Source organism: Salvelinus alpinus, chromosome 30 (genome assembly GCF_045679555.1).
Source record: "Salvelinus alpinus chromosome 30, SLU_Salpinus.1, whole genome shotgun sequence".
In the NCBI taxonomy this organism is placed as follows: Eukaryota; Metazoa; Chordata; class Actinopteri; order Salmoniformes; family Salmonidae; genus Salvelinus; species Salvelinus alpinus.
In genome coordinates this window covers 6,548,561-6,573,650 of record NC_092115.1, presented here as the reverse complement: position 1 = coordinate 6,573,650, position 25,090 = coordinate 6,548,561, and the positions used below count along the sequence as shown (strand labels likewise).

Below are 25,090 nucleotides of genomic sequence, written 5' to 3'. Positions count from 1 at the left end.
TAGTCTATTAGAATATGTAGTCTATTAGAATATATAGTCTATTAGAATATATAGTCTATTAGAATATGTAGTCTATATGAATATGTAGTCTATTACAATATGTAGTCTATATGAATATATAGTCTATTAGAATATGTAGTCTATATGAAAATATAGTCTATTAGAATATGTAGTCTATATTAAAATATAGTCTATTAGAATATGTAGAATATTAGAATATGTAGTCTATATGAATATATAGTCTATTAGAATATGTAGTCTATATGAATATGTAGTCTATTAGAATATGTAGTCTATATGAATATGTAGTCTATTAGAATATATGAATATGTAGTCTATATATGTAGTCTATTAGAATATGTAGTCTATTAGAATATGTAGAATATATAGTCTATATGAATATGTAGTCTATTAGAATATGTAGTCTATTAGAATATATAGTCTATTAGAATATGTAGTCTATTAGAATATGTAGTCTATATGAATATGTAGTCTATTAGAATATATAGTCTATTAGAATATGTAGTCTATATGAATATGTAGTCTATTAGAATATGTAGTCTATATGAATATGTAGTCTGTTAGAATATGTAGTCTATTAAAATATGTAGTCTATTAGAATATGTAGAATATATAGTCTATATGAATATGTAGTCTATTAGAATATGTAGTCTATTAGAATATATAGTCTATTAGAATATGTAGTCTATATGAATATGTAGTCTATATGAATATGTAGTCTATTAGAATATGTAGTCTATATGAATATGTAGTCTATATATGTAGTCTATTAGAATATGTCGTCTATATGTATGAAATATGAAACTCAACAAGAAGAAATCACTTTATTATGAAGCCAAGATCAATGATATAAAAAAACTTTGTAGTATTTTAAAAGAAATTATGGTCAGAAAGACACATTCAACTCCATCTTTCATCAAATCAGATGATTCATCACAAAACCATTTGATGTTGCCAATTATTTTTATGATTATTTCACTGGCAAAGTGGGCAAACTTAGGCAGGAAATGCCCACAGTGAACAGTGAGCAGTTATATTCATGTATAAGAAAACGAATAATGAAAGAAAAGCAGTGCACGTTTGAATTTTGTTAAGTTAGTGTGGGAGAGGTGGAAAAATTAGTGTTAACAATCAAAAATGACAAACCTCCTGGCATTGACAACTTAGATGGAAAGCCACTGAGGATGGTAGCTGACTCTATAACCACTCCTATCTGTCATATCTTCAACCTGAGCTGAGAGAGAAGTCTTTGTCCTCAGGCCTGGAGGGAAGCCAAAGTAATTCCACTACCCAAGAGGCCTTTACTGGTTCTAACAGCAGACCTATCAGCTTGCTGCCAGCTCTTAGCAAACTGTTGGAAAATATTGTGTTTGACCAAATACAATGCCATTTCTCTGTACAAACAAATTAACAACAGACTTTCAGCATGCTTATAGAGAAGGGCACTGACACAAATGACTGATGATTGGTTGAAAGAAATTGATAATAAGAAGATTGTGGGAGTTCTGTACTGTACTGTTAGATTTCAATGCAGCCTTTGATATTACTGACCATAACCTGGCTTTTCAACCTCTGCCATATCGTGGATCCAGAGCTATCTATCTAATAGAACTCAGAGGGTTTTCTTTAATAGAAGCTTCTCTAATGTCAAACATGTAAAGTGTGGTGTACCGCAGGGCAGCTCTCTGGGCCCTCTACTCTTTTCTAATTTTACCAATGACCTGCCACTGGCATTAAACAAAGCATGTGTGTCCATGTATGCTGATGATTCAACCATATACGCATCAGCAACCACAACTAATGAAGTCACTGAAACCCTTAACTTCTTATGGGCAGGTGGGATGGTAGCGTCCGGTTTCACATCCGGTGAAATTGCAGAGCGCGAAATTCAAAAATACCAAATTCAAACATTTAACATTCTTGAAAATATATGTATTAAACATCCAAATAAAGCTTAACAAAGAGTTGGAGTCAGTTTTGGAATGAGTGGCCAGTAATAAACTGGTCCTGAACATCTCTAAAACTAAGAGCATTGTATTTGGTACAAATCATTCCTTAAGTGCTAGACCTCAGCTGAATATGGTAATGAATGGCATGGCTGCTGAACAAGTTGAGGTGACTGAATTACTTGGCGTTACCTGAGATTGTAAACTGTCATGGTCAAAACATATAGATTTAATGGTTGTAAAGATGGGGAAAGGTCTGTCTGTAATAAAGAGATGCTCTGCTTTTTTGACACCACACTCCAAAAAGCAAGTTCTGCAGACTCTAGTTTTGTCTAATTGATTACTGTCCAGTTGTGTGGTCCAGTGCTGCAAGGAAAGACCTAGTTAACCTGCAGCTGGCCCAGAACAGAGCGCCACGTTTTGCTCTTAATTGTAATCAGAGGGCTAATATTAATACTATGCATGCCAGTCTCTCTTGGCTAAGAGTTGAGGAGAGACGGACTGCATCACTTCTTTTTATAAGAAACATTAATGTGTTTAAAATCCCAAATTGTTTGCATAGTCAACTTACACACAGCTCTGACACACACAACTTATCCCACCAGACATGCCACCAGGGGTCTTTTCATAGTCCCCAGGTCCAGAACAAATTCAAGAAAGTGTACAGTATTATATAGAGCCCTTATTGCATGGAACTTCCTTCCATATTGCTCAAATAAACAGCAAACCTGGTTTCAAAAAAACAGATAAAGCAACACCTCATGGCTCTACTCTATTTGACCTGGACAGTTTGTGCACCTACCCACACCACAGTTTTTATTGCTTTTACTGGGAAGCTTAGGAGAAGTAGACATGCTCATGTTATTTATGTTAGTGCAGGGAGGGCTGCACCCAGTGGACTTCCTACTAGGGCACACCGCCTCAGTGCTAACAGTATAACTCTGGTTCATAGGCACATGACTACTGCATACAATAGCTGTAAGATCAGCAGAGGCATTCAGGGCAGGCCTCCGTCTACTCCACTACAAGATGGAGGAGGAGAAGCAGATGGAGACGACTTCCTCGGTAGGTAAGTCCCAGGTAGCACAGACCATTAAAATACAGACAGATGAAGAGTCCCAGGTAGCACAGGCCATTCGATTATGGGATACATCCATCAGGCCCAAGCAGCGTCCAGCAACAGGATTTTCACCCTCAACAGTTCCCTGTGTGTATCAAGAATGGTCCACCACCCAAAGGAAATCCAGACAACTGGACACAACTGTGGGAAGCATTGAAGTCGACATGGGCCAGCATCCCTGTTGAATGCTTATACAGATAATTGTATATGTGAGGGGTACAGAGATGAGGTAGTCATTCAAAAAATCATTATTATTGCACACAGAGTGAGTCCCATGCAACTTATGTGACTTATTAAGCAAAAATGTTAGTCCTCAACTTATTTAGGCGTTGCCATTACAAAAGGGGTTGAATACTTATTGACTCAAGACATTTCAGATTTTCATTTGGAATTAGTTTGTAGAAATAAAAAAAAGATATATTGTGTGTAGTAGGCCTGTGTCAAAAAAAATCTTTATTAAATCCATTTTAAATCCAGGTTGTAACAAAATGTGGTAAAAGTCAAGGGGTGTGGACACTTTCTGAAGGCCCTGTATGTTAATTGTTAATGACAGAAATTGGACATTTGCTAATAACAAAAATAAAATGTCAACACTCAAGTAAAGTTTCAACTACACTTTTAAAATGTGATGCAAGATGTTTTTGTATGGTCACAAGACGTTGACAAATAATTCACTGTAACAAAACGTGCAGTTTCAAAGTAACGTATATAAAACGTAAACAGGTACGTAACAAACAAAAAAAGTGACATGAAGTATCAGATGCTAACCTGAACAGGATTATGGGTAAAATAAAAACATTTTTAAAAAGGCTTCCATCCATTCACTGCGCAATAAAAAAATTAAATGAAAAGCTTGTAAAAACATTGAACCTGGATTAAGTAAGTGCATCATGTGGATATAATCAGATCCCTACATCCAGAACATGACAACATTTCCTGCACTGTATAATTAATTGTAAAAACAAAAATTGTATTTCATTCCCAATAGAACTAATTCCTTGTTTCTCTCTAACATGACTTCAAGAACTGATTACATGATTTCATTGAGAAAAGTAACTTGATTTAAGTTCCAGTTCCTTCTTGGAACCCCCCCCCCCCCCCCCAAAAAAAACGTACAGTTTGTGATGAGATGGCAGGTAGAATATATTTGTAACTAATTCAAAAATGTAACAGGCAGTGTTGACCAGGACATCAGATGTAACAGTTCAGTGTTGACCAGGACATCAGATGTAACAGTTCAGTGTTGACCAGGACATCAGATGTAACGGGGAGTGTTGACCAGGACATCAGATGTAACGGGGAGTGTTGACCAGGACATCAGATGTAACAGTTCAGTGTTGACCAGGACATCAGATGTAACAGGCAGTGTTGACCAGGACATCAGATGTAACAGGCAGTGTTGACCAGGACATCAGATGTAACAGTTCAGTGTTGACCAGGACATCAGATGTAACGGGGAGTGTTGACCAGGACATCAGATGTAACAGTTCAGTGTTGACCAGGACATCAGATGTAACAGTTCAGTGTTGACCAGGTATCAGATGTAACAGGCAGTGTTGACCAGGACATCAGATGTAACAGGCAGTGTTGACCAGGACATCAGATGTAACAGTTCAGTGTTGACCAGGACATCAGATGTAACAGGCAGTGTTGACCAGGACATCAGATGTAACAGGCAGTGTTGACCAGGGCATCAGACAATATTGACACAGAATTCAATGAATTGCAGATGGTGGGATTCTGTATAGTACTTAGAGAAGTATATTTGATTAGGATGGACCAGCCTCTGCTTACACTTCTGTTTGTTCTGACTTCATCATAGAACATGGAAAGGGGGGATACCGAGTCAGTTGTACAACTGAATGAAAGGGGGGATACCTAGTCAATACAACTGAATGCATTCAACTGAAATGTGTCTTCCGCATTTAACCCAACCTCCTCTGAATCAGAGAGGTGCGGGGGGGGCTGCCTTAATCGACATCCACATCTTCGGCGCCCGGGGAACAGTGGGTTAACTGTTTTGTTCAGAGGCGATTTTTACCTTGTCAACTCGGGAATTCGATCCAGCAACCTTTCGGTTACTGGCCCATCGCTACAATATACTAAACACATGTAGGTACCACTTTTCTGTTCTACCTTTTACACTCCTTCTGACATCAAAATAATAGTTATTTTCCCAATATACAATCTGGCACAGAGACACACACTCTAGAAATGATTTACAGACACACACACATATATATAAAAACAGGTTTTTGGCTGTAAAAGTAGACTCGGCAATATGACATCATCCACAGTGGGGAGACTTCCTGCTTACAGACGTCAACAGTAATTGAAGACTGCCACTGTTGGTGTTTCCCCCCCCAATAATCACCCCTGTTTCCCTAGAGCCACGCAAAGGGAGGAAAGAGATTGGTTGATGCAAAGTAATGACTGCCTATGGTGGTGTGCCACGTCACGGGACTGTGCAGTTGGGCATCAGATGGCTATATCATATGACGTGGTTAGCTGATAGTACCTATTTCAGGTGTTGTGAGATCTGGCACACGTCTGCAATGTCGTCGGGCAGGAACGTGACCTTTATCGTGGCAGTCTTGGCCAACTCTGTTGTTGTTTTCTGTGTCCCCAGCTGTGTGTGACGACATCACGGTTCAGACAAAGTGGGCCTCGGCGGGAGCGCTGGGTTTGGGCCGGGGTCTCAGTCTTTGGTGCGGCGGTTTGGCCTCAGTGGGGCTGAGGTCCTCTGGGCTGCTGGGGGGAGGGGACCGGGGAGGTGGAAGGTCAGCGGAGGTCTCAACCTCAGGGTCAACACTAACAGAGCTGTCCACTGAGTCCTGTGGACAGTGTATGGCGAGGTTTGAGGTCTGAAGGGTCGCGGTGGTAACCATAGGGGTAGAGGAGAAAGTAATGGTGGAGGAACGGGAGGAAGCGAGGAGGAGGAGAGCAGTAGGAGATGTCGGGGAAGAGGTTTTAACAGTAGGAGAGGTCGGGGAAGAGGTTTTAACAGTAGGAGAGGTCGGGGAAGATGTTTTAACAGTAGGAGAGATCGGGGAAGAGGTTTTAACAGTAGGAGAGGTCGGGGAAGAGGTTTTAACAGTAGGAGAAGTCGGGGAAGAGGTTTTAACAGTAGGAGAGGTCGGGGAAGAGGTTTTAACAGTAGGAGAGGTCGGGGAAGAGGTTTTAACAGTAGGAGAGGTCGGGGAAGAGGTTTTAACAGTAGGAGAAGTCGGGGAAGAGGTTTTAACAGTAGGAGAAGTCGGGGAAGAGGTTTTAACAGTAGGAGAAGTCGGGGAAGAGGTTTTAACAGTAGGAGAAGTCGGGGAAGAGGTTTTAACAGTAGGAGAAGTCGGGGAAGAGGTTTTAACAGTAGGAGAGGTCGGGGAAGAGGTTTTAACAGTAGGAGAGGTCGGGGAAGAGGTTTTAACAGTAGGAGAGGTCGGGGAAGAGGTTTTAACAGTAGGAGAAGTCGGGGAAGAGGTTTTAACAGTAGGAGAAGTCGGGGAAGAGGTTTTAACAGTAGGAGAAGTCGGGGAAGAGGTTTTAACAGTAGGAAAGGTCGGGGAAAAGGTTTTAACAGTAGGAGAGGTCGGGGAAGAGGTTTTAACAGTAGGAGAGGTCGGGGAAAAGGTTTTAACATTAGGAGAGGTCGGGGAAGAGGTTTTAACAGTAGGAGAAGTCGGGGAAGAGGTTTTAACAGTAGGAGAGGTCGGGGAAGAGGTTTTAACAGTAGGAGAAGTCGGGGAAGAGGTTTTAATAGTAGAAGTTGGGGACATATTGATGGGGCTAGTGGTCCCAGAGGTACTTGATGATGGCCAGCCTCTCGTGCCTGAAGAACCAGGAGGCTTGTAGAAGGTTCCGGGCGGAGGCTGCAGATTCCTTGGTTGTCTGAACGCTATGGGGGAGTTGGTAGATGTTCTTGTCTCCCCATCACCTCCAGCAGCAGAGTTAGGCCTGTCCTTAGTCTCCTCTATGTCTCTTCTGGACGTCTGGCCAGCCTTCACCGACACCGGGCTGTTGGGGAATATGGTGCCGACACCACCACTGGATGGGAGAGCAGAGCTAGTCGGCCCGGATACGGACAGTTGTGTCGGCATCGTCGGCTGCTTCCCTGTCGGCTGTGTTCCGGGGCCAGTACCGGCAGGCGGTAAATTAGCCATGATCATGGCGGTGCGTGGCGTGACATCGTAGTGTTTATACTTCCTATCCCAGGTCCTACGCTGCACGACCTGGGGATTGAAGGGTGTGATAAAATAGGTACTGACCCTTGACCCCTCACCAATCCGAGGCTTTTCCTTCTCCGGTTCGGCCGACTCCATGATGGAGTCAGCGGTGGGATCCAACATGGCGGCGTCGTCGTTGCTGTTCCTCTCAACGACCTGAGATGAGATTGTACTTTATTAATCCTCATGACGGGAAATACTGTTGGTGTATCATACTTACAGCCACAGAAATCAAAAAGAGCAATACTACACCACATTAAAAACCATCAGAAGACAATTCCAGTATATTGTCCTAAAAAAAAACTATTAAAGTAATGGGTGTTAACCTGGGAGGGGGTGGGGAGGGGCAGGCGCTCCAAGGGCATGCTGATTGGTCGGAACAGTATTCTAGAGCGCTGGGTGCGAAGTTTGACCCGAGGGGCCGTAGAGGAGGTAGAGGAGGAGAGATTGATGCTGGGACGACCAAACACAAGGGTAGACCTCTGTACCTATGGGACAAAACAGACAGAAATGAGCTTCGTTGCTGATTCCTAACTCTGACACTTTAGCAATGACGTTGAACCTGTTGATGTTGCAACGATGATTAATATGCACTGTCCCTGTGAAATACATTTCATAACTAACTAACTCTCTCACTCAGAAACAAACCTTGGGAGAACAAGCAGCAGCAGCAGAGCCGACACCGTTGAGTCTCTCCAGGGCTGTTAACTCTCTCCTGTCTGGTCCGGTCCTTCCTGTCTTCACCTCATCCAGGATATGAGAGGATGGGATGACCGACGAGTGTCTCTTGTAGACTTCGGTGCTCTGCTTGGAAACAAGCCAAAAGGTTTAGGAACGACAAAGACCCACAACAAAGCCAAAAAGTCAATCGATTCTTACCAAGGTGGTCAATCTTTAAATACGACCCTGTCCGCCCCATACAACCTCGTCCCCCCCGATACAACCTCGCCACCCCCGATACAACCTCGTCCGCCCTCGTACAACCCCGTCCGCCCTCGTACAACCCCGTCCCCCCTCGTACAACCCCGTCCCCCCCGTACAACCCCGTCCCCCCCGTACAACCCCGTCCGCCCCCCGTACAACCCCGTCCGCCCTCGTACAACCCCGTCCGCCCTCGTACAACCTCGTCCGCCCTCGTACAACCTCGCCCGCCCTCGTACAACCTCGTCCGCCCTCGTACAACCTCGTCCGCCCTCGTACAACCTCGTCCGCCCTCGTACAACCTCGTCCGCCCTCGTACAACCTCGTCCCCCCCGGTACAACCTCGTACAACCTCGTCCGCCCTCGTACAACCTCGCCCCCCCGATACAACCTCGTCCGCCCCGATACAACCTCGCCCCCCCCGATACAACCTCGTCCGCCCTACACAATTGCCACCTTTGATTGATATAATAAATAACCCCTAAAAATGTGGGTTTCCTCAGACTCCAGTTCATCTCCTCTGCAATGGGTCGGACTTTGCAGAACTTATTGAATCATTCAAGACACTTGGACCTCCTCACCTCCTTGATGTCGAGCAGCGAGGCGGAGCGACGATTGAGTCTCTGCTCCTCCTGAAGGGTGAGTCGGGTGGAGGTCTGGTCCGTCGTGGAGGTGGGGGTCTGGTCCGCCGTGGAGGTGGGTGAGGAGGAAGAGGAGACGGTGCTGGCCACGTCAAAGATCATCTGGAAGTGACGTACCAGCAACTCCACCATCAGTGCCTGGGAGGATACAAGTCATCAGTGAATAAAGGAGCAAAAACTAAGGTGACCATTTTGATTTGTAAAAGTCACAGGCAACACTTTTCATAACAATACATTTAATTTACACAGCGCTTTTCATTACAAGAGTTATTGATTGGTCATAGACTGGATAACGAAATGATAAGTCCCCAGGGACACACCTGGTAGGGTTAGTCCCCAGGGACACACCTGGTAGGGTTAGTCCCCAGGGACACACCTGGTAGGGTTAGTCCCCAGGGACACACCTGGTAGGGTTAGTCCCCAGGGACACACCTGGTAGGGTTAGTCCCCAGGGACACACCTGGTAGGGTTAGTCCCCAGGGACACACCTGGTAGGGTTAGTCCCCAGGGACACACCTGGTAAGGGTTAGGGGTTAGTTTACAGGAACTCACCTGGTAAGGGTTAGTTTACAGGAACTCACCTGGTAAGGGTAATCAACCAGAGAAGACAGGGAAACCTCTGCATCAGTCTGTCGTGGTTTGACCAGCGTAGGGCCGAAAATAATGCCCAGGTTACTGGCTGTCATCTTGTTTTCCTCCGCCTGCTCTGTCACTCTGAGAGGTACATATTAATACAATATTAACTGATTAATAATAATAATGTATATATATAATATTTACAGATGAAGGATATGATTTCCTATATCTATATTCCTAATATCTGTCTCTGGGTGAGGGGAGAGATTGGTGTCGACTACAGTCAGAAAGGGATAGTGCTTGATGTATTCCACGTTACAGCCTTTTCCCTCACCCATCTACATACAATACCCCATAATGAAAGTGAAAACATTCAGATTTTTCCCCTCACATTTATTAAAATGAAAAAACAGATCTCTCATTTACATAAATATTCACACCCCTGAGTCAATACATGTTAGAAACACCTTTGGCAGTGATTACAGCTGTGAGTCTTTCTGGGTAATTCTCTAAGAGCTTTGCACACCTGGATTGTACAATATTTGCACACTATTCTTTATAAAATTCTTTAAGCTCTGTCAAGTTGTATTGTTGATCATTTCTTGACAGCCATTTTCAGGTCTTGCCATAGATTTTCAAGCCGTTTTAGATCAAAACTGTATCTAAGCCACTCGAGAAACATTCAACATCGTCTTGTAAGCAACTCCAGTGTAGATTTGTCCTTGTGTTTCAGGTTGTTGTCCTGCTGAAAGGTGAATTCATCTCCCAGTGTCTGGTGGAAAGCAGACTGAACCAGGTTTTCCTCTAGGATTGTGCCTGTGTGTTTGAGTAAATTATAGCTCTACAAATGTTTTGTATAAAATTGTTAGTTTTAGTCCTTTATGATGACAAGCATAACCATAACATGATGCAGCCGCCACCATGCTTGAAAAAATGAAGAGTGGTACTCAGTGATGTGTTGTGTTGGATTCACACCCAACACATTGTAAAGTTAATTTCTTTGACACATGTTTTGCAATTTCACTTTAATACCCGATTGCAAACAGGATGCATGTTTTGGAATATTTTCATTCTGTACAGGCTTCCTTCTTTTCACTCTGTCATTTAGGTTAGTATTGTAGAGTAACTACAATGTTGTTGATCCATCCTCAGTGTTCTCCTATCACAGCCATTAAACTCTCTAACTGTTTTAAAGTCACCATTGGACTCATGGTTAAATCCCTGAGCAGTTTCCTTCCTCAACTGTGTTTAATCTGTGTTTGAAATTCACTGCTCGACTGAGGGACCTTACAGATAATTGTATGTGTGGGGTACAGAGATGAGGTAGTCATTCAGAAATCATGTTAAACACTATTATTGCACACAGTGAGTCCATGCAACTTCTTAAGCAAATGTTTACTCCTGAACTTATTTAGGCTTGCCTTGACAAAGAGGTTGAACACTTATTGATTCAAAACATTTCAGATGTGTAAACATTTCTAAAAACATAATTCCACTTTGACATTATGGGCTGTTGTGTGTAGATCAGTGACACAACATCTCAATTTAATCCATTTTAAATTCAAGATGTAACACAACAAAATGTTGAAAAAGTCGAGGGGTCGAGGGGTGTGAATACCATCTGAAGACGCTGTATCTAGTCTAGACATGCCAGCCATAGAGATGTATAGAGATCACAACGTGGGACTTGGAGGGGGGGGGGGGTGGATTTACTGAGTGAAATGATAATCAATTCAAATTCTGAGCGAATCCCAGTAGTTTAGAGTTTCTACACTACACCTGGCCCCAGAGTTACTAAACCACTGAACCACTGAGGTAGCAGGAACACCTGGCCCCAGAGTTTCTAAACCACTGAGGTAGCAGGAACACCTGGTCCCAGAGTTTCTAAACCACTGAGGTAGCAGGAACACCTGGCCCCAGAGTTTCTAAACCACTGAGGTAGCAGGAACACCTGGCCCCAGGGTTTCTAAACCACTGAGGTAGCAGGAACACGAGGCCCCAGAGTTTCTAAACTACTGAGGTAGCAGGAACACCTGGCCCCAGAGTTACTAAACTACTGAGGTAGCAGGAACACCTGGCCCCAGAGTTTCTAAACTACCGAGGTAGCAGGAACACCTGGCCCCGGAGTTTCTAAACTACTGAGGTAGCAGGAACACCTGGCCCCAGAGTTTCTAAACTACTGAGGTAGCAGGAACACCTGGCCCCAGAGTTTCTAAACTACTGAGGTAGCAGGAACACCTGGCCCCAGAGTTTCTAAACTACTGAGGTAGCAGGAACACCTGGCCCCAGAGTTTCTAAACTACTGAGGTAGCAGGAACACCTGGCCCCAGAGTTTCTAAACCACTGAGGTAGCAGGAACACCTGGCCCCAGAGTTTCTAAACTACTGAGGTAGCAGGAACACCTGGCCCCAGAGTTTCTAAACCACTGAGGTAGCAGGAACACTAGGCCCCAGAGTTTCTAAACTACTGAGGTAGCAGGAACACCTGGCCCCAGAGTTTCTAAACCACTGAGGTAGCAGGAACACCTGGCCCCAGAGTTTCTAAACTACTGAGGTAGCAGGAACACCTGGCCCCAGAGTTACTAAACCACTGAGGTAGCAGGAACACCTGGCCCCAGAGTTTCTAAACTACTGAGGTAGCAGGAACACTAGGCCCCAGAGTTTCTAAACTACTGAACCACTGAAGTAGCAGGAACACCTGGCCCCAGAGTTTCTAAACCACTGAACCACTGAAGTAGCAGGAACACGAGGCCCCAGAGTTACTAAACCACTGAGGTAGCAGGAACACCTGGCCCCAGAGTTTCTAAACTACTGAGGTAGCAGGAACACGAGGCCCCAGAGTTTCTAAACTACTGAGGTAGCAGGAACACCTGGCCCCAGAGTTTCTAAACCACTGAGGTAGCAGGAACACCTGGCCCCAGAGTTTCTAAACTACTGAACCACTGAAGTAGCAGGAACACCTGGCCCCAGAGTTTCTAAACCACTGAGGTAGCAGGAACACCTGGCCCCAGAGTTTCTAAACTACTGAGGTAGCAGGAACACCTGGCCCCAGAGTTACTAAACCACTGAGGTAGCAGGAACACCTGGCCCCAGAGTTTCTAAACTACTGAGGTAGCAGGAACACCTGGCCCCAGAGTTTCTAAACTACTGAGGTAGCAGGAACACCTGGCCCCAGAGTTTCTAAACTACTGAGGTAGCAGGAACACTAGGCCCCAGAGTTTCTAAACTACTGAGGTAGCAGGAACACCTGGCCCCAGAGTTTCTAAACCACTGAGGTAGCAGGAACACCTGGCCCCAGAGTTTCTAAACCACTGAGGTAGCAGGAACACCTGGCCCCAGAGTTTCTAAACTACTGAGGTAGCAGGAACACCTGGCCCCAGAGTTTCTAAACTACTGAGGTAGCAGGAACACGAGGCCCCAGAGTTTCTAAACTACTGAGGTAGCAGGAACACCTGGCCCCAGAGTTTCTAAACCACTGAGGTAGCAGGAACACCTGGCCCCAGAGTTTCTAAACTACTGAACCACTGAAGTAGCAGGAACACCTGGCCCCAGAGTTTCTAAACCACTGAGGTAGCAGGAACACCTGGCCCCAGAGTTTCTAAACTACTGAGGTAGCAGGAACACCTGGCCCCAGAGTTACTAAACCACTGAGGTAGCAGGAACACCTGGCCCCAGAGTTTCTAAACTACTGAGGTAGCAGGAACACCTGGCCCCAGAGTTTCTAAACTACTGAGGTAGCAGGAACACCTGGCCCCAGAGTTTCTAAACTACGGAGGTAGCAGGAACACCTGGCCCCAGAGTTTCTAAACTACTGAGGTAGCAGGAACACCTGGCCCCAGAGTTTCTAAAATACTGAGGTAGCAGGAACACCTGGCCCCAGAGTTTCTAAACCACTGAGGTAGCAGGAACACCTGGCCCCAGAGTTTCTAAACTACTGAGGTAGCAGGAACACCTGGCCCCAGAGTTACTAAACCACTGAGGTAGCAGGAACACCTGGCCCCAGAGTTACTAAACCACTGAGGTAGCAGGAACACCTGGCCCCAGTGTTTCTAAACTACTGAGGTAGCAGGAACACCTGGCCCCAGAGTTTCTAAACTACTGAGGTAGCAGGAACACCTGGCCCCAGAGTTACTAAACTACTGAGGTAGCAGGAACACTAGGCCCCAGAGTTTCTAAACTACTGAGGTAGCAGGAACACTAGGCCCCAGAGTTTCTAAACTACTGAGGTAGCAGGAACACCTGGCCCCAGAGTTTCTAAACCACTGAGGTAGCAGGAACACCTGGCCCCAGAGTTTCTAAACCACTGAGGTAGCAGAAACACCTGGCCCCAGAGTTTCTAAACTACTGAGGTAGCAGAAACACCTGGCCCCAGAGTTACTAAACCACTGAGGTAGCAGGAACACCTGGCCCCAGAGTTTCTAAACTACTGAGGTAGCAGAAACACCTGGCCCCAGAGTTACTAAACCACTGAGGTAGCAGGAACACCTGGCCCCAGAGTTTCTAAACTACTGAGGTAGCAGAAACACCTGGCCCCAGAGTTACTAAACCACTGAGGTAGCAGGAACACCTGGCCCCAGAGTTACTAAACCACTGAGGTAGCAGGAACACGAGGCCCCAGAGTTTCTAAACCACTGAACCATTGAAGTAGCAGGAACACCTGGCCCCAGAGTTACTAAACTACCGAGGTAGCAGGAACACCTGGCCCTGGAGTTTCTAAACTACTGAGGTAGCAGGAACACCTGGCCCCAGAGTTTCTAAACTACCGAGGTAGCAGGAACACCTGGCCCCGGAGTTTCTAAACTACCGAGGTAGCAGGAACACCTGGCCCCAGAGTTACTAAACTACCGAGGTAGCAGGAACACCTGGCCCCGGAGTTTCTAAACTACTGAGGTAGCAGGAACACCTGGCCCCAGAGTTTCTAAACTACCGAGGTAGCAGGAACACCTGGCCCCGGAGTTTCTAAACTACTGAGGTAGCAGGAACACCTGGCCCCAGAGTTTCTAAACTACTGAGGTAGCAGGAACACCTGGCCCCAGAGTTTCTAAACTACTGAGGTAGCAGGAACACCTGGCCCCAGAGTTTCTAAACTACTGAGGTAGCAGGAACACCTGGCCCCAGAGTCTCTAAACTACTGAGGTAGCAGGAACACCTGGCCCCAGAGTTTCTAAACCACTGAGGTAGCAGGAACACCTGGCCCCAGAGTTTCTAAACTACTGAGGTAGCAGGAACACCTGGCCCCAGAGTTTCTAAACCCTGAGGTAGCAGGAACACTAGGCCCCAGAGTTTCTAAACTACTGAGGTAGCAGGAACACCTGGCCCCAGAGTTTCTAAACCACTGAGGTAGCAGGAACACTAGGCCCCAGAGTTTCTAAACTACTGAGGTAGCAGGAACACCTGGCCCCAGAGTTTCTAAACCACTGAGGTAGCAGGAACACCTGGCCCCAGAGTTTCTAAACTACTGAACCACTGAAGTAGCAGGAACACCTGGCCCCAGAGTTTCTAAACCACTGAGGTAGCAGGAACACCTGGCCCCAGAGTTTCTAAACTACTGAGGTAGCAGGAACACCTGGCCCCAGAGTTACTAAACCACTGAGGTAGCAGGAACACCTGGCCCCAGAGTTTCTAAACTACTGAGGTAGCAGGAACACCTGGCCCCAGAGTTTCTAAACTACTGAGGTAGCAGGAACACCTGGCCCCAGAGTTTCTAAACTACTGAGCTAGCAGGAACACCTGGCCCCAGAGTTTCTAAACTACTGAGGTAGCAGGAACACCTGGCCCCAGAGTTTCTAAACTACTGAGGTAGCAGGAACACCTGGCCCCAGAGTTTCTAAACCACTGAGGTAGCAGGAACACCTGGCCCCAGAGTTTCTAAACTACTGAGGTAGCAGGAACACCTGGCCCCAGAGTTACTAAACCACTGAGGTAGCAGGAACACCTGGCCCCAGAGTTACTAAACCACTGAGGTAGCAGGAACACCTGGCCCCAGAGTTTCTAAACTACTGAGGTAGCAGGAACACCTGGCCCCAGAGTTTCTAAACTACTGAGGTAGCAGGAACACCTGGCCCCAGAGTTACTAAACTACTGAGGTAACAGGAACACCTGGCCCCAGAGTTTCTAAACTACTGAGGTAGCAGGAACACTAGGCCCCAGAGTTTCTAAACTACTGAGGTAGCAGGAACACCTGGCCCCAGAGTTTCTAAACCACTGAGGTAGCAGGAACACCTGGCCCCAGAGTTTCTAAACCACTGAGGTAGCAGGAACACCTGGCCCCAGAGTTTCTAAACTACTGAGGTAGCAGAAACACCTGGCCCCAGAGTTACTAAACCACTGAGGTAGCAGGAACACCTGGCCCCAGAGTTTCTAAACTACTGAGGTAGCAGAAACACCTGGCCCCAGAGTTACTAAGCCACTGAGGTAGCAGGAACACCTGGCCCCAGAGTTTCTAAACTACTGAGGTAGCAGAAACACCTGGCCCCAGAGTTACTAAACCACTGAGGTAGCAGGAACACCTGGCCCCAGAGTTACTAAACCACTGAGGTAGCAGGAACACGAGGCCCCAGAGTTTCTAAACCACTGAACCATTGAAGTAGCAGGAACACCTGGCCCCAGAGTTACTAAACTACCGAGGTAGCAGGAACACCTGGCCCCGGAGTTTCTAAACTACTGAGGTAGCAGGAACACCTGGCCCCAGAGTTTCTAAACTACCGAGGTAGCAGGAACACCTGGCCCCGGAGTTTCTAAACTACCGAGGTAGCAGGAACACCTGGCCCCAGAGTTTCTAAACTACTGAGGTAGCAGGAACACTAGGCCCCAGAGTTTCTAAACTACTGAGGTAGCAGGAACACCTGGCCCCAGAGTTTCTAAACCACTGAGGTAGCAGGAACACCTGGCCCCAGAGTTTCTAAACCACTGAGGTAGCAGGAACACCTGGCCCCAGAGTTTCTAAACTACTGAGGTAGCAGAAACACCTGGCCCCAGAGTTACTAAACCACTGAGGTAGCAGGAACACCTGGCCCCAGAGTTTCTAAACTACTGAGGTAGCAGAAACACCTGGCCCCAGAGTTACTAAACCACTGAGGTAGCAGGAACACCTGGCCCCAGAGTTTCTAAACTACTGAGGTAGCAGAAACACCTGGCCCCAGAGTTACTAAACCACTGAGGTAGCAGGAACACCTGGCCCCAGAGTTACTAAACCACTGAGGTAGCAGGAACACGAGGCCCCAGAGTTTCTAAACCACTGAACCATTGAAGTAGCAGGAACACCTGGCCCCAGAGTTACTAAACTACCGAGGTAGCAGGAACACCTGGCCCTGGAGTTTCTAAACTACTGAGGTAGCAGGAACACCTGGCCCCAGAGTTTCTAAACTACCGAGGTAGCAGGAACACCTGGCCCCGGAGTTTCTAAACTACCGAGGTAGCAGGAACACCTGGCCCCAGAGTTACTAAACTACCGAGGTAGCAGGAACACCTGGCCCCGGAGTTTCTAAACTACTGAGGTAGCAGGAACACCTGGCCCCAGAGTTTCTAAACTACCGAGGTAGCAGGAACACCTGGCCCCGGAGTTTCTAAACTACTGAGGTAGCAGGAACACCTGGCCCCAGAGTTTCTAAACTACTGAGGTAGCAGGAACACCTGGCCCCAGAGTTTCTAAACTACTGAGGTAGCAGGAACACCTGGCCCCAGAGTTTCTAAACTACTGAGGTAGCAGGAACACCTGGCCCCAGAGTCTCTAAACTACTGAGGTAGCAGGAACACCTGGCCCCAGAGTTTCTAAACCACTGAGGTAGCAGGAACACCTGGCCCCAGAGTTTCTAAACTACTGAGGTAGCAGGAACACCTGGCCCCAGAGTTTCTAAACCACTGAGGTAGCAGGAACACTAGGCCCCAGAGTTTCTAAACTACTGAGGTAGCAGGAACACCTGGCCCCAGAGTTTCTAAACCACTGAGGTAGCAGGAACACCTGGCCCCAGAGTTTCTAAACTACTGAACCACTGAAGTAGCAGGAACACCTGGCCCCAGAGTTTCTAAACCACTGAGGTAGCAGGAACACCTGGCCCCAGAGTTTCTAAACTACTGAGGTAGCAGGAACACCTGGCCCCAGAGTTACTAAACCACTGAGGTAGCAGGAACACCTGGCCCCAGAGTTTCTAAACTACTGAGGTAGCAGGAACACCTGGCCCCAGAGTTTCTAAACTACTGAGGTAGCAGGAACACCTGGCCCCAGAGTTTCTAAACTACTGAGGTAGCAGGAACACCTGGCCCCAGAGTTTCTAAACTACTGAGGTAGCAGGAACACCTGGCCCCAGAGTTTCTAAACTACTGAGGTAGCAGGAACACCTGGCCCCAGAGTTTCTAAACCACTGAGGTAGCAGGAACACCTGGCCCCAGAGTTTCTAAACTACTGAGGTAGCAGGAACACCTGGCCCCAGAGTTACTAAACCACTGAGGTAGCAGGAACACCTGGCCCCAGAGTTACTAAACCACTGAGGTAGCAGGAACACCTGGCCCCAGAGTTTCTAAACTACTGAGGTAGCAGGAACACCTGGCCCCAGAGTTTCTAAACTACTGAGGTAGCAGGAACACCTGGCCCCAGAGTTACTAAACTACTGAGGTAACAGGAACACCTGGCCCCAGAGTTTCTAAACTACTGAGGTAGCAGGAACACTAGGCCCCAGAGTTTCTAAACTACTGAGGTAGCAGGAACACCTGGCCCCAGAGTTTCTAAACCACTGAGGTAGCAGGAACACCTGGCCCCAGAGTTTCTAAACCACTGAGGTAGCAGGAACACCTGGCCCCAGAGTTTCTAAACTACTGAGGTAGCAGAAACACCTGGCCCCAGAGTTACTAAACCACTGAGGTAGCAGGAACACCTGGCCCCAGAGTTTCTAAACTACTGAGGTAGCAGAAACACCTGGCCCCAGAGTTACTAAGCCACTGAGGTAGCAGGAACACCTGGCCCCAGAGTTTCTAAACTACTGAGGTAGCAGAAACACCTGGCCCCAGAGTTACTAAACCACTGAGGTAGCAGGAACACCTGGCCCCAGAGTTACTAAACCACTGAGGTAGCAGGAACACGAGGCCCCAGAGTTTCTAAACCACTGAACCATTGAAGTAGCAGGAACACCTGGCCCCAGAGTTACTAAACTACCGAGGTAGCAGGAACACCTGGCCCCGGAGTTTCTAAACTACTGAGGTAGCAGGAACACCTGGCCCCAGAGTTTCTAAACTACCGAGGTAGCAGGAACACCTGGCCCCGGAGTTTCTAAACTACCGAGGTAGCAGGAACACCTGGCCCCAGAGTTTCTAAACTACCGAGGTAGCAGGAACACCTGGCCCCAGAGTTACTAAACTACCGAGGTAGCAGGAACACCTGGCCCCGGAGTTTCTAAACTACTGAGGTAGCAGGAACACCTGGCCCCAGAGTTTCTAAACTACCGAGGTAGCAGGAACACCTGGCCCCGGAGTTTCTAAACTACTGAGGTAGCAGGAACACCTGGCCCCAGAGTTTCTAAACTACTGAGGTAGCAGGAACACCTGGCCCCAGAGTTTCTAAACTACTGAGGTAGCAGGAACACCTGGCCCCAGAGTTTCTAAACTACTGAGGTAGCAGGAACACCTGGCCCCAGAGTTTCTAAACTACTGAGGTAGCAGGAACACCTGGCCCCAGAGTTTCTAAACCACTGAGGTAGCAGGAACACCTGGCCCCAGAGTTTCTAAACTACTGAGGTAGCAGGAACACCTGGCCCCAGAGTTTCTAAACCACTGAGGTAGGAGGAACACTAGGCCCCAGAGTTTCTAAACTACTGAGGTAGCAGGAACACCTGGCCCCAGAGTTTCTAAACCACTGAGGTAGCAGGAACACCTGGCCCCAGAGTTTCTAAACTACTGAGGTAGCAGGAACACCTGGCCCCAGAGTTACTAAACCACTGAGGTAGCAGGAACACCTGGCCCCAGAGTTTCTAAACTACTGAGGTAGCAGGAACACTAGGCCCCAGAGTTTCTAAACTACTGAACCACTGAAGTAGCAGGAACACCTGGCCCCAGAGTTTCTAAACCACTGAACCACTGAAGTAGCAGGAACACGAGGCCCCAGAGTTACTAAACCACTGAGGTAGCAGGAACACCTGGCCCCAGAGTTTCTAAACTACTGAGGTAGCAGGAACACGAGGCCCCAGAGTTTCTAAACTACTGAGGTAGCAGGAACACCTGGCCCCAGAGTTTCTAAACCACTGAGGTAGCAGGAACACCTGGCCCCAGAGTTTCTAAACTACTGAACCACTGAAGTAGCAGGAACACCTGGCCCCAGAGTTTCTAAACCACTGAGGTAGCAGGAACACCTGGCCCCAGAGTTACTAAACCACTGAGGTAGCAGGAACACCTGGCCCCAGAGTTTCTAAACTACTGAGGTAGCAGCAACACCTGGCCCCAGAGTTACTAAACCACTGAGGTAGCAGGAACACCTGGCCCCAGAGTTTCTAAACTACTGAGGTAGCAGGAACACCTGGCCCCAGAGTTTCTAAACTACTGAGGTAGCAGGAACACCTGGCCCCAGAGTTTCTAAACTACTGAGGTAGCAGGAACACCTGGCCCCAGAGTTTCTAAACTATTGAACCGTCTTCGATATCACCGTTCATACTAATAGTTAGTCAGCGTAACTCTGCTAGTCGTCCTGTAACACTATGTACACGGTCTTCAAATAGAAAAAGGTAAGACGTGCCAGCAAAGGCAGAAATATGTTGTGGCTGTGCAGAACACTAATCTCAGTAAAAAGTGCAAGCACTGTCTTTTCAGCCTGCAGTGCTGGAGTACTAAACCAATTCTTGTGTCATTAATTTATTGTAGCCACTAGATGGCGGTGATACAGCTTAAAGACATTTACAAACTTGGCAAACCAATTTGAAGAAGACAACGTTCTCTGATCATTGGCTGATCACTCTCAACCCATAGGAAACCCCCACCCAGTTGACTACTTTAAAATGGTGGAAGCCCTCAATAGCAATGTCCATGCATAAATGGGTTAATTCCATATAATGATCTCTTATACATCTCTATGGAACATGGAAGCGAGTCACTGCCTTATCCGGTGACGTCACGGCCTTATCATCTTGCTACCCTGGCGTCAACATCCCCGACACAAAGTAGTAGCTAGCTAGCTAGATGGAGAACACAGAAGTTATTTTTAAGGAATGCATTTTGCAAATGACTAGTTACATCATCTACCTTCACTAAAACCACTGCAAAGGTTTTGCATCGGGAAATGTCCAAGAGAATCCGACATCCTGCCCAAAACACATAACTTACTCCGAGGCTCCCATGCAGAAGCTACTTTCTGTCTCTAACACAACAACTGAAATTAAATTATAGAAAAAAATGAAATAGGAATGTTTTTTTATCAAACTGAATAAAACCTAGTAAATCAAGTCAGAAAACTGAAACATTTTTATAAACGATTAGAAATACAAAACAAATATAAAACACAAAACTACAACCTTGGTTTGGTGCATTTCTAGCCATATCTTACCTGTGTAGGTGAGCTATGAGGAAAGGGTTCTGTAGTGTGTAGGTGAGCTATGAGGAAAGGGTTCTGTAATGTGTAGGTGAGCTATGAGGAAAGGGTTCTGTAGTGTGTAGGTGAGCTATGAGGAAAGGGTTCTGTAGTGTGTAGGTGAGCTATGAGGAAAGGGTTCTGTAATGTGTAGGTGAGCTATGAGGAAAGGGTTCTGTAGTGTGTAGGTGAGCTATGAGGAAAGGGTTCTGTAGTGTGTAGGTGAGCTATGAGGAAAGGGTTCTGTAGTGTGTAGGTGAGCTATGAGGAAAGGGTTCTGTAGTGTAGGTGAGCTATGCAGAAAGGGTTCTGTAGTGTGTAGGTGAGCTATGCGGAAAGGGTTCTGTAGTGTGGGTGAGCTATGAGGAAAGGGTTCTGTAGTGTGGGTGAGCTATGAGGAAAGGGTTCTGTAGTGTGGGTGAGCTATGAGGAAAGGGTTCTGTAGTGTAGGTGAGCTATGAGGAAAGGGTTCTGTAGTGTAGGTGAGCTATGAGGAAAGGGTTCTGTAGTGTGTAGGTGAGCTATGAGGAAAGGGTTCTGTAGTGTGTAGGTGAGCTATGAGGAAAAGGTTCTGTAGTGTGTAGGTGAGCTATGAGGAAAGGGTTCTGTAATGTAGGTGAGCTATGAGGAAAGGGTTCTGTAATGTGTAGGTGAGCTATGAGGAAAGGGTTCTGTAATGTGTAGGTGAGCTATGAGGAAAGGGTTCTGTAATGTGTAGGTGAGCTATGAGGAAAGGGTTCTGTAATGTGTAGGTGAGCTATGAGGAAAGGGTTCTGTAGTGTGTAGGTGAGCTATGAGGAAAGGGTTCTGTAGTGTAGGTGAGCTATGAGGAAAGGGTTCTGTAGTGTGTAGGTGTGCTATGAGGAAAGGGTTCTGTAGTGTGGGTGAGCTATGAGGAAAGGGTTCTGTAATGTGTAGGTGAGCTATGAGGAAAGGGTTCTGTAGTGTAGGTGAGCTATGAGGAAAGGGTTCTGTAGTGTGTAGGTGAGCTATGCGGAAAGGGTTCTGTAGTGTGTAGGTGAGCTATGAGGAAAGGGTTCTGTAGTGTGTAGGTGAGCTATGAGGAAAGGGTTCTGTAGTGTGTAGGTGAGCTATGAGGAAAGGGTTCTGTAGTGTGTAGGTGAGCTATGAGGAAAGGGTTCTGTAGTGTAGGTGAGCTATGAGGAAAGGGTTCTGTAATGTGTAGGTGAGCTATGAGGAAAGGGTTCTGTAGTGTGTAGGTGAGCTATGAGGAAAGGGTTCTGTAGTGTGTAGGTGAGCTATGAGGAAAGGGTTCTGTAATGTGTAGGTGAGCTATGAGGAAAGGGTTCTGTAGTGTAGGTGAGCTATGAGGAAAGGGTTCTGTAGTGTGTAGGTGTATATACCCATCTCTTACCTGTGTAGGTGTGCGACGAGGAAGCGTAGGGTCTTGTAGTTTGCAGGAGGTAGCTGTCGTAACAGGTCTCTAATCTTAAAGATGACTCGATTGAGTTTGATACTGGGCTGGTCTCCTCCAGGCTGGCTGGTTCTCAGGGGAGGCTGCTCTCCCTCTACCCCAGGCTGGGTGCCTCCTGGTCGGGGTTGTTCTCCCCCTGGCCGCCCCTGGTCCTGGAGGGCCCTGGCTGCAGCCTTCTCTTCGATGATCACCCTCTGGCTCTCCTTGGCCAATCCGATGAAGTCATTATAGTAACGGTACAGGATCAGCGGCTCTGGTAACTACAGAAGATACAAATCAATCGAGAAATCAATCAATATCTTTGGTAAATGGGTTGTACATTATTATATTAGAACAATCTAGTGGTGTAAAACAAGGCTGTTCTTTATCCCCATGTGAATTTAAACTGTCCCACCTGTCTCAGGTAGAGTTTGAGCACGTTGCCGATGTCGTGGGGTGAGAGGTCAGAGAGCTCAACCAGGTCCTTGCCGTTCTCAAACGCCTGACACAGCTTCTCCACACGAGACTTAGACCCGTTCACACGGTAGATTCCCTGGACAAGAACACACAATATACCAGATCACCAACATCACATATACCCTGGCCAAATACCATCACATACAGATACCCTGGCCAGATACCATCACACACAGATACCCTGGCCAGATACCATCACACACATATACCCTGGCCAGATACCATCACAGATATATACCCTGGCCAGATACCATCACAGATATATACCCTGGCCAGTTACCATCACAGATATATACCCTGGCCAGATACCATCACACATATACCCTGGCCAGATACCATCACACATATACCCTGGCCAGATACCATCACACATATACCCTGGCCAGATACCATCACACATATACCCTGGCCAGATACCATCACACATATACCCTGGCCAGATACCATCACACATATACCCTGGCCAGATACCATCACACATATACCCTGGCTAGACACCATCACATATACCGTCACAGGTACCCTGGCCAGATACCGTCACACACAGATACCCTGGCCAGATACCGTCACACACAGATACCCTGGCCAGATACCGTCACACACAGATACCCTGGCCAGATACCGTCACACACAGATACCCTGGCCAGATACCGTCACACACAGATACCCTGGCCAGATACCGTCACACACAGATACCCTGGCCAGATACCGTCACACATATACCCTGGCCAGATACCATCACACATATACCCTGGCCAGATACCATCACACATATACCCTGGCCAGATACCATCACACATATACCCTGGCCAGATACCATCACACATATACCCTGGCCAGATACCATCACACATATACCCTGGCTAGACACCATCACATATACCGTCACAGGTACCCTGGCCAGATACCGTCACACACAGATACCCTGGCCAGATACCGTCACACACAGATACCCTGGCCAGATACCATCACACACATATACCCTGGCCAGATACCATCACAGATATATACCCTGGCCAGATACCATCACAGATATATACCCTGGCCAGTTACCATCACAGATATATACCCTGGCCAGATACCATCACACATATACCCTGGCCAGATACCATCACACATATACCCTGGCCAGATACCATCACACATATACCCTGGCCAGATACCATCACACATATACCCTGGCCAGATACCATCACACATATACCCTGGCCAGATACCATCACACATATACCCTGGCCAGATACCATCACACATATACCCTGGCTAGACACCATCACATATACCGTCACAGGTACCCTGGCCAGATACCGTCACACACAGATACCCTGGCCAGATACCGTCACACACAGATACCCTGGCCAGATACCGTCACACACAGATACCCTGGCCAGATACCGTCACACACAGATACCCTGGCCAGATACCGTCACACACAGATACCCTGGCCAGATACCGTCACACACAGATACCCTGGCCAGATACCGTCACACATATACCCTGGCCAGATACCGTCACACATATACCCTGGCCAGATACCATCACACATATACCCTGGCCAGATACCATCACACATATACCCTGGCCAGATACCATCACACATATACCCTGGCCAGATACCATCACACATATACCCTGGCCAGATACCATCACACATATACCCTGGCCAGATACCATCACACATATACCCTGGCTAGACACCATCACATATACCGTCACAGGTACCCTGGCCAGATACCGTCACACACAGATACCCTGGCCAGATACCGTCACACACAGATACCCTGGCCAGATACCGTCACACACAGATACCCTGGCCAGATACCGTCACACACAGATACCCTGGCCAGATACCGTCACAGATACCCTGGCCAGATACCGTCACATAAACCCTGGCCAGATACCGTCACAGATACCCTGGCCAGATACCGTCACAGATACCCTGGCCAGATACCGTCACAGATACCCTGGCCAGATACCGTCACAGATACCCTGGCCAGATACCGTCACAGATACCCTGGCCAGATACCATCACAGATACCCTGGCCAGATACCATCACAGATACCCTGGCCAGATACCATCACAGATACCCTGGCCAGATACCATCACAGATACCCTGGCCAGATACCATCACAGATACCCTGGCCAGATACCATCAGACACCCTGGCCAGATACCATCACAGACACCCTGGCCAGATACCATCACAGATA

At 47.1% G+C, this 25,090-nt stretch overlaps 1 protein-coding gene across 4 annotated transcripts in view; it reads right to left on the bottom strand.

The window, feature by feature from the left end:
- Positions 1-831: 831 nt before the first annotated feature.
- The window catches only part of LOC139560286 (rho GTPase-activating protein 29-like), a 77,463-nt gene continuing 53,204 nt past the window's right edge, over positions 832-25,090 (bottom strand). For all 4 annotated transcript variants that reach the window (XM_071376926.1, XM_071376924.1, XM_071376927.1 and 1 more), the window contains 7 exons: positions 22,819-22,956; positions 22,365-22,684; positions 9,451-9,583; positions 8,810-9,007; positions 7,956-8,111; positions 7,634-7,795; positions 832-7,463 (listed from right to left, as the gene is read on the bottom strand). In XM_071376926.1, coding sequence (XP_071233027.1) covers positions 5,739-7,463; positions 7,634-7,795; positions 7,956-8,111; positions 8,810-9,007; positions 9,451-9,583; positions 22,365-22,684; positions 22,819-22,956 — 2,832 coding nt within the window. In that variant the 3' untranslated portion in view covers positions 832-5,738. The remainder of the gene's footprint in view (positions 7,464-7,633; positions 7,796-7,955; positions 8,112-8,809; positions 9,008-9,450; positions 9,584-22,364; positions 22,685-22,818; positions 22,957-25,090) is intronic.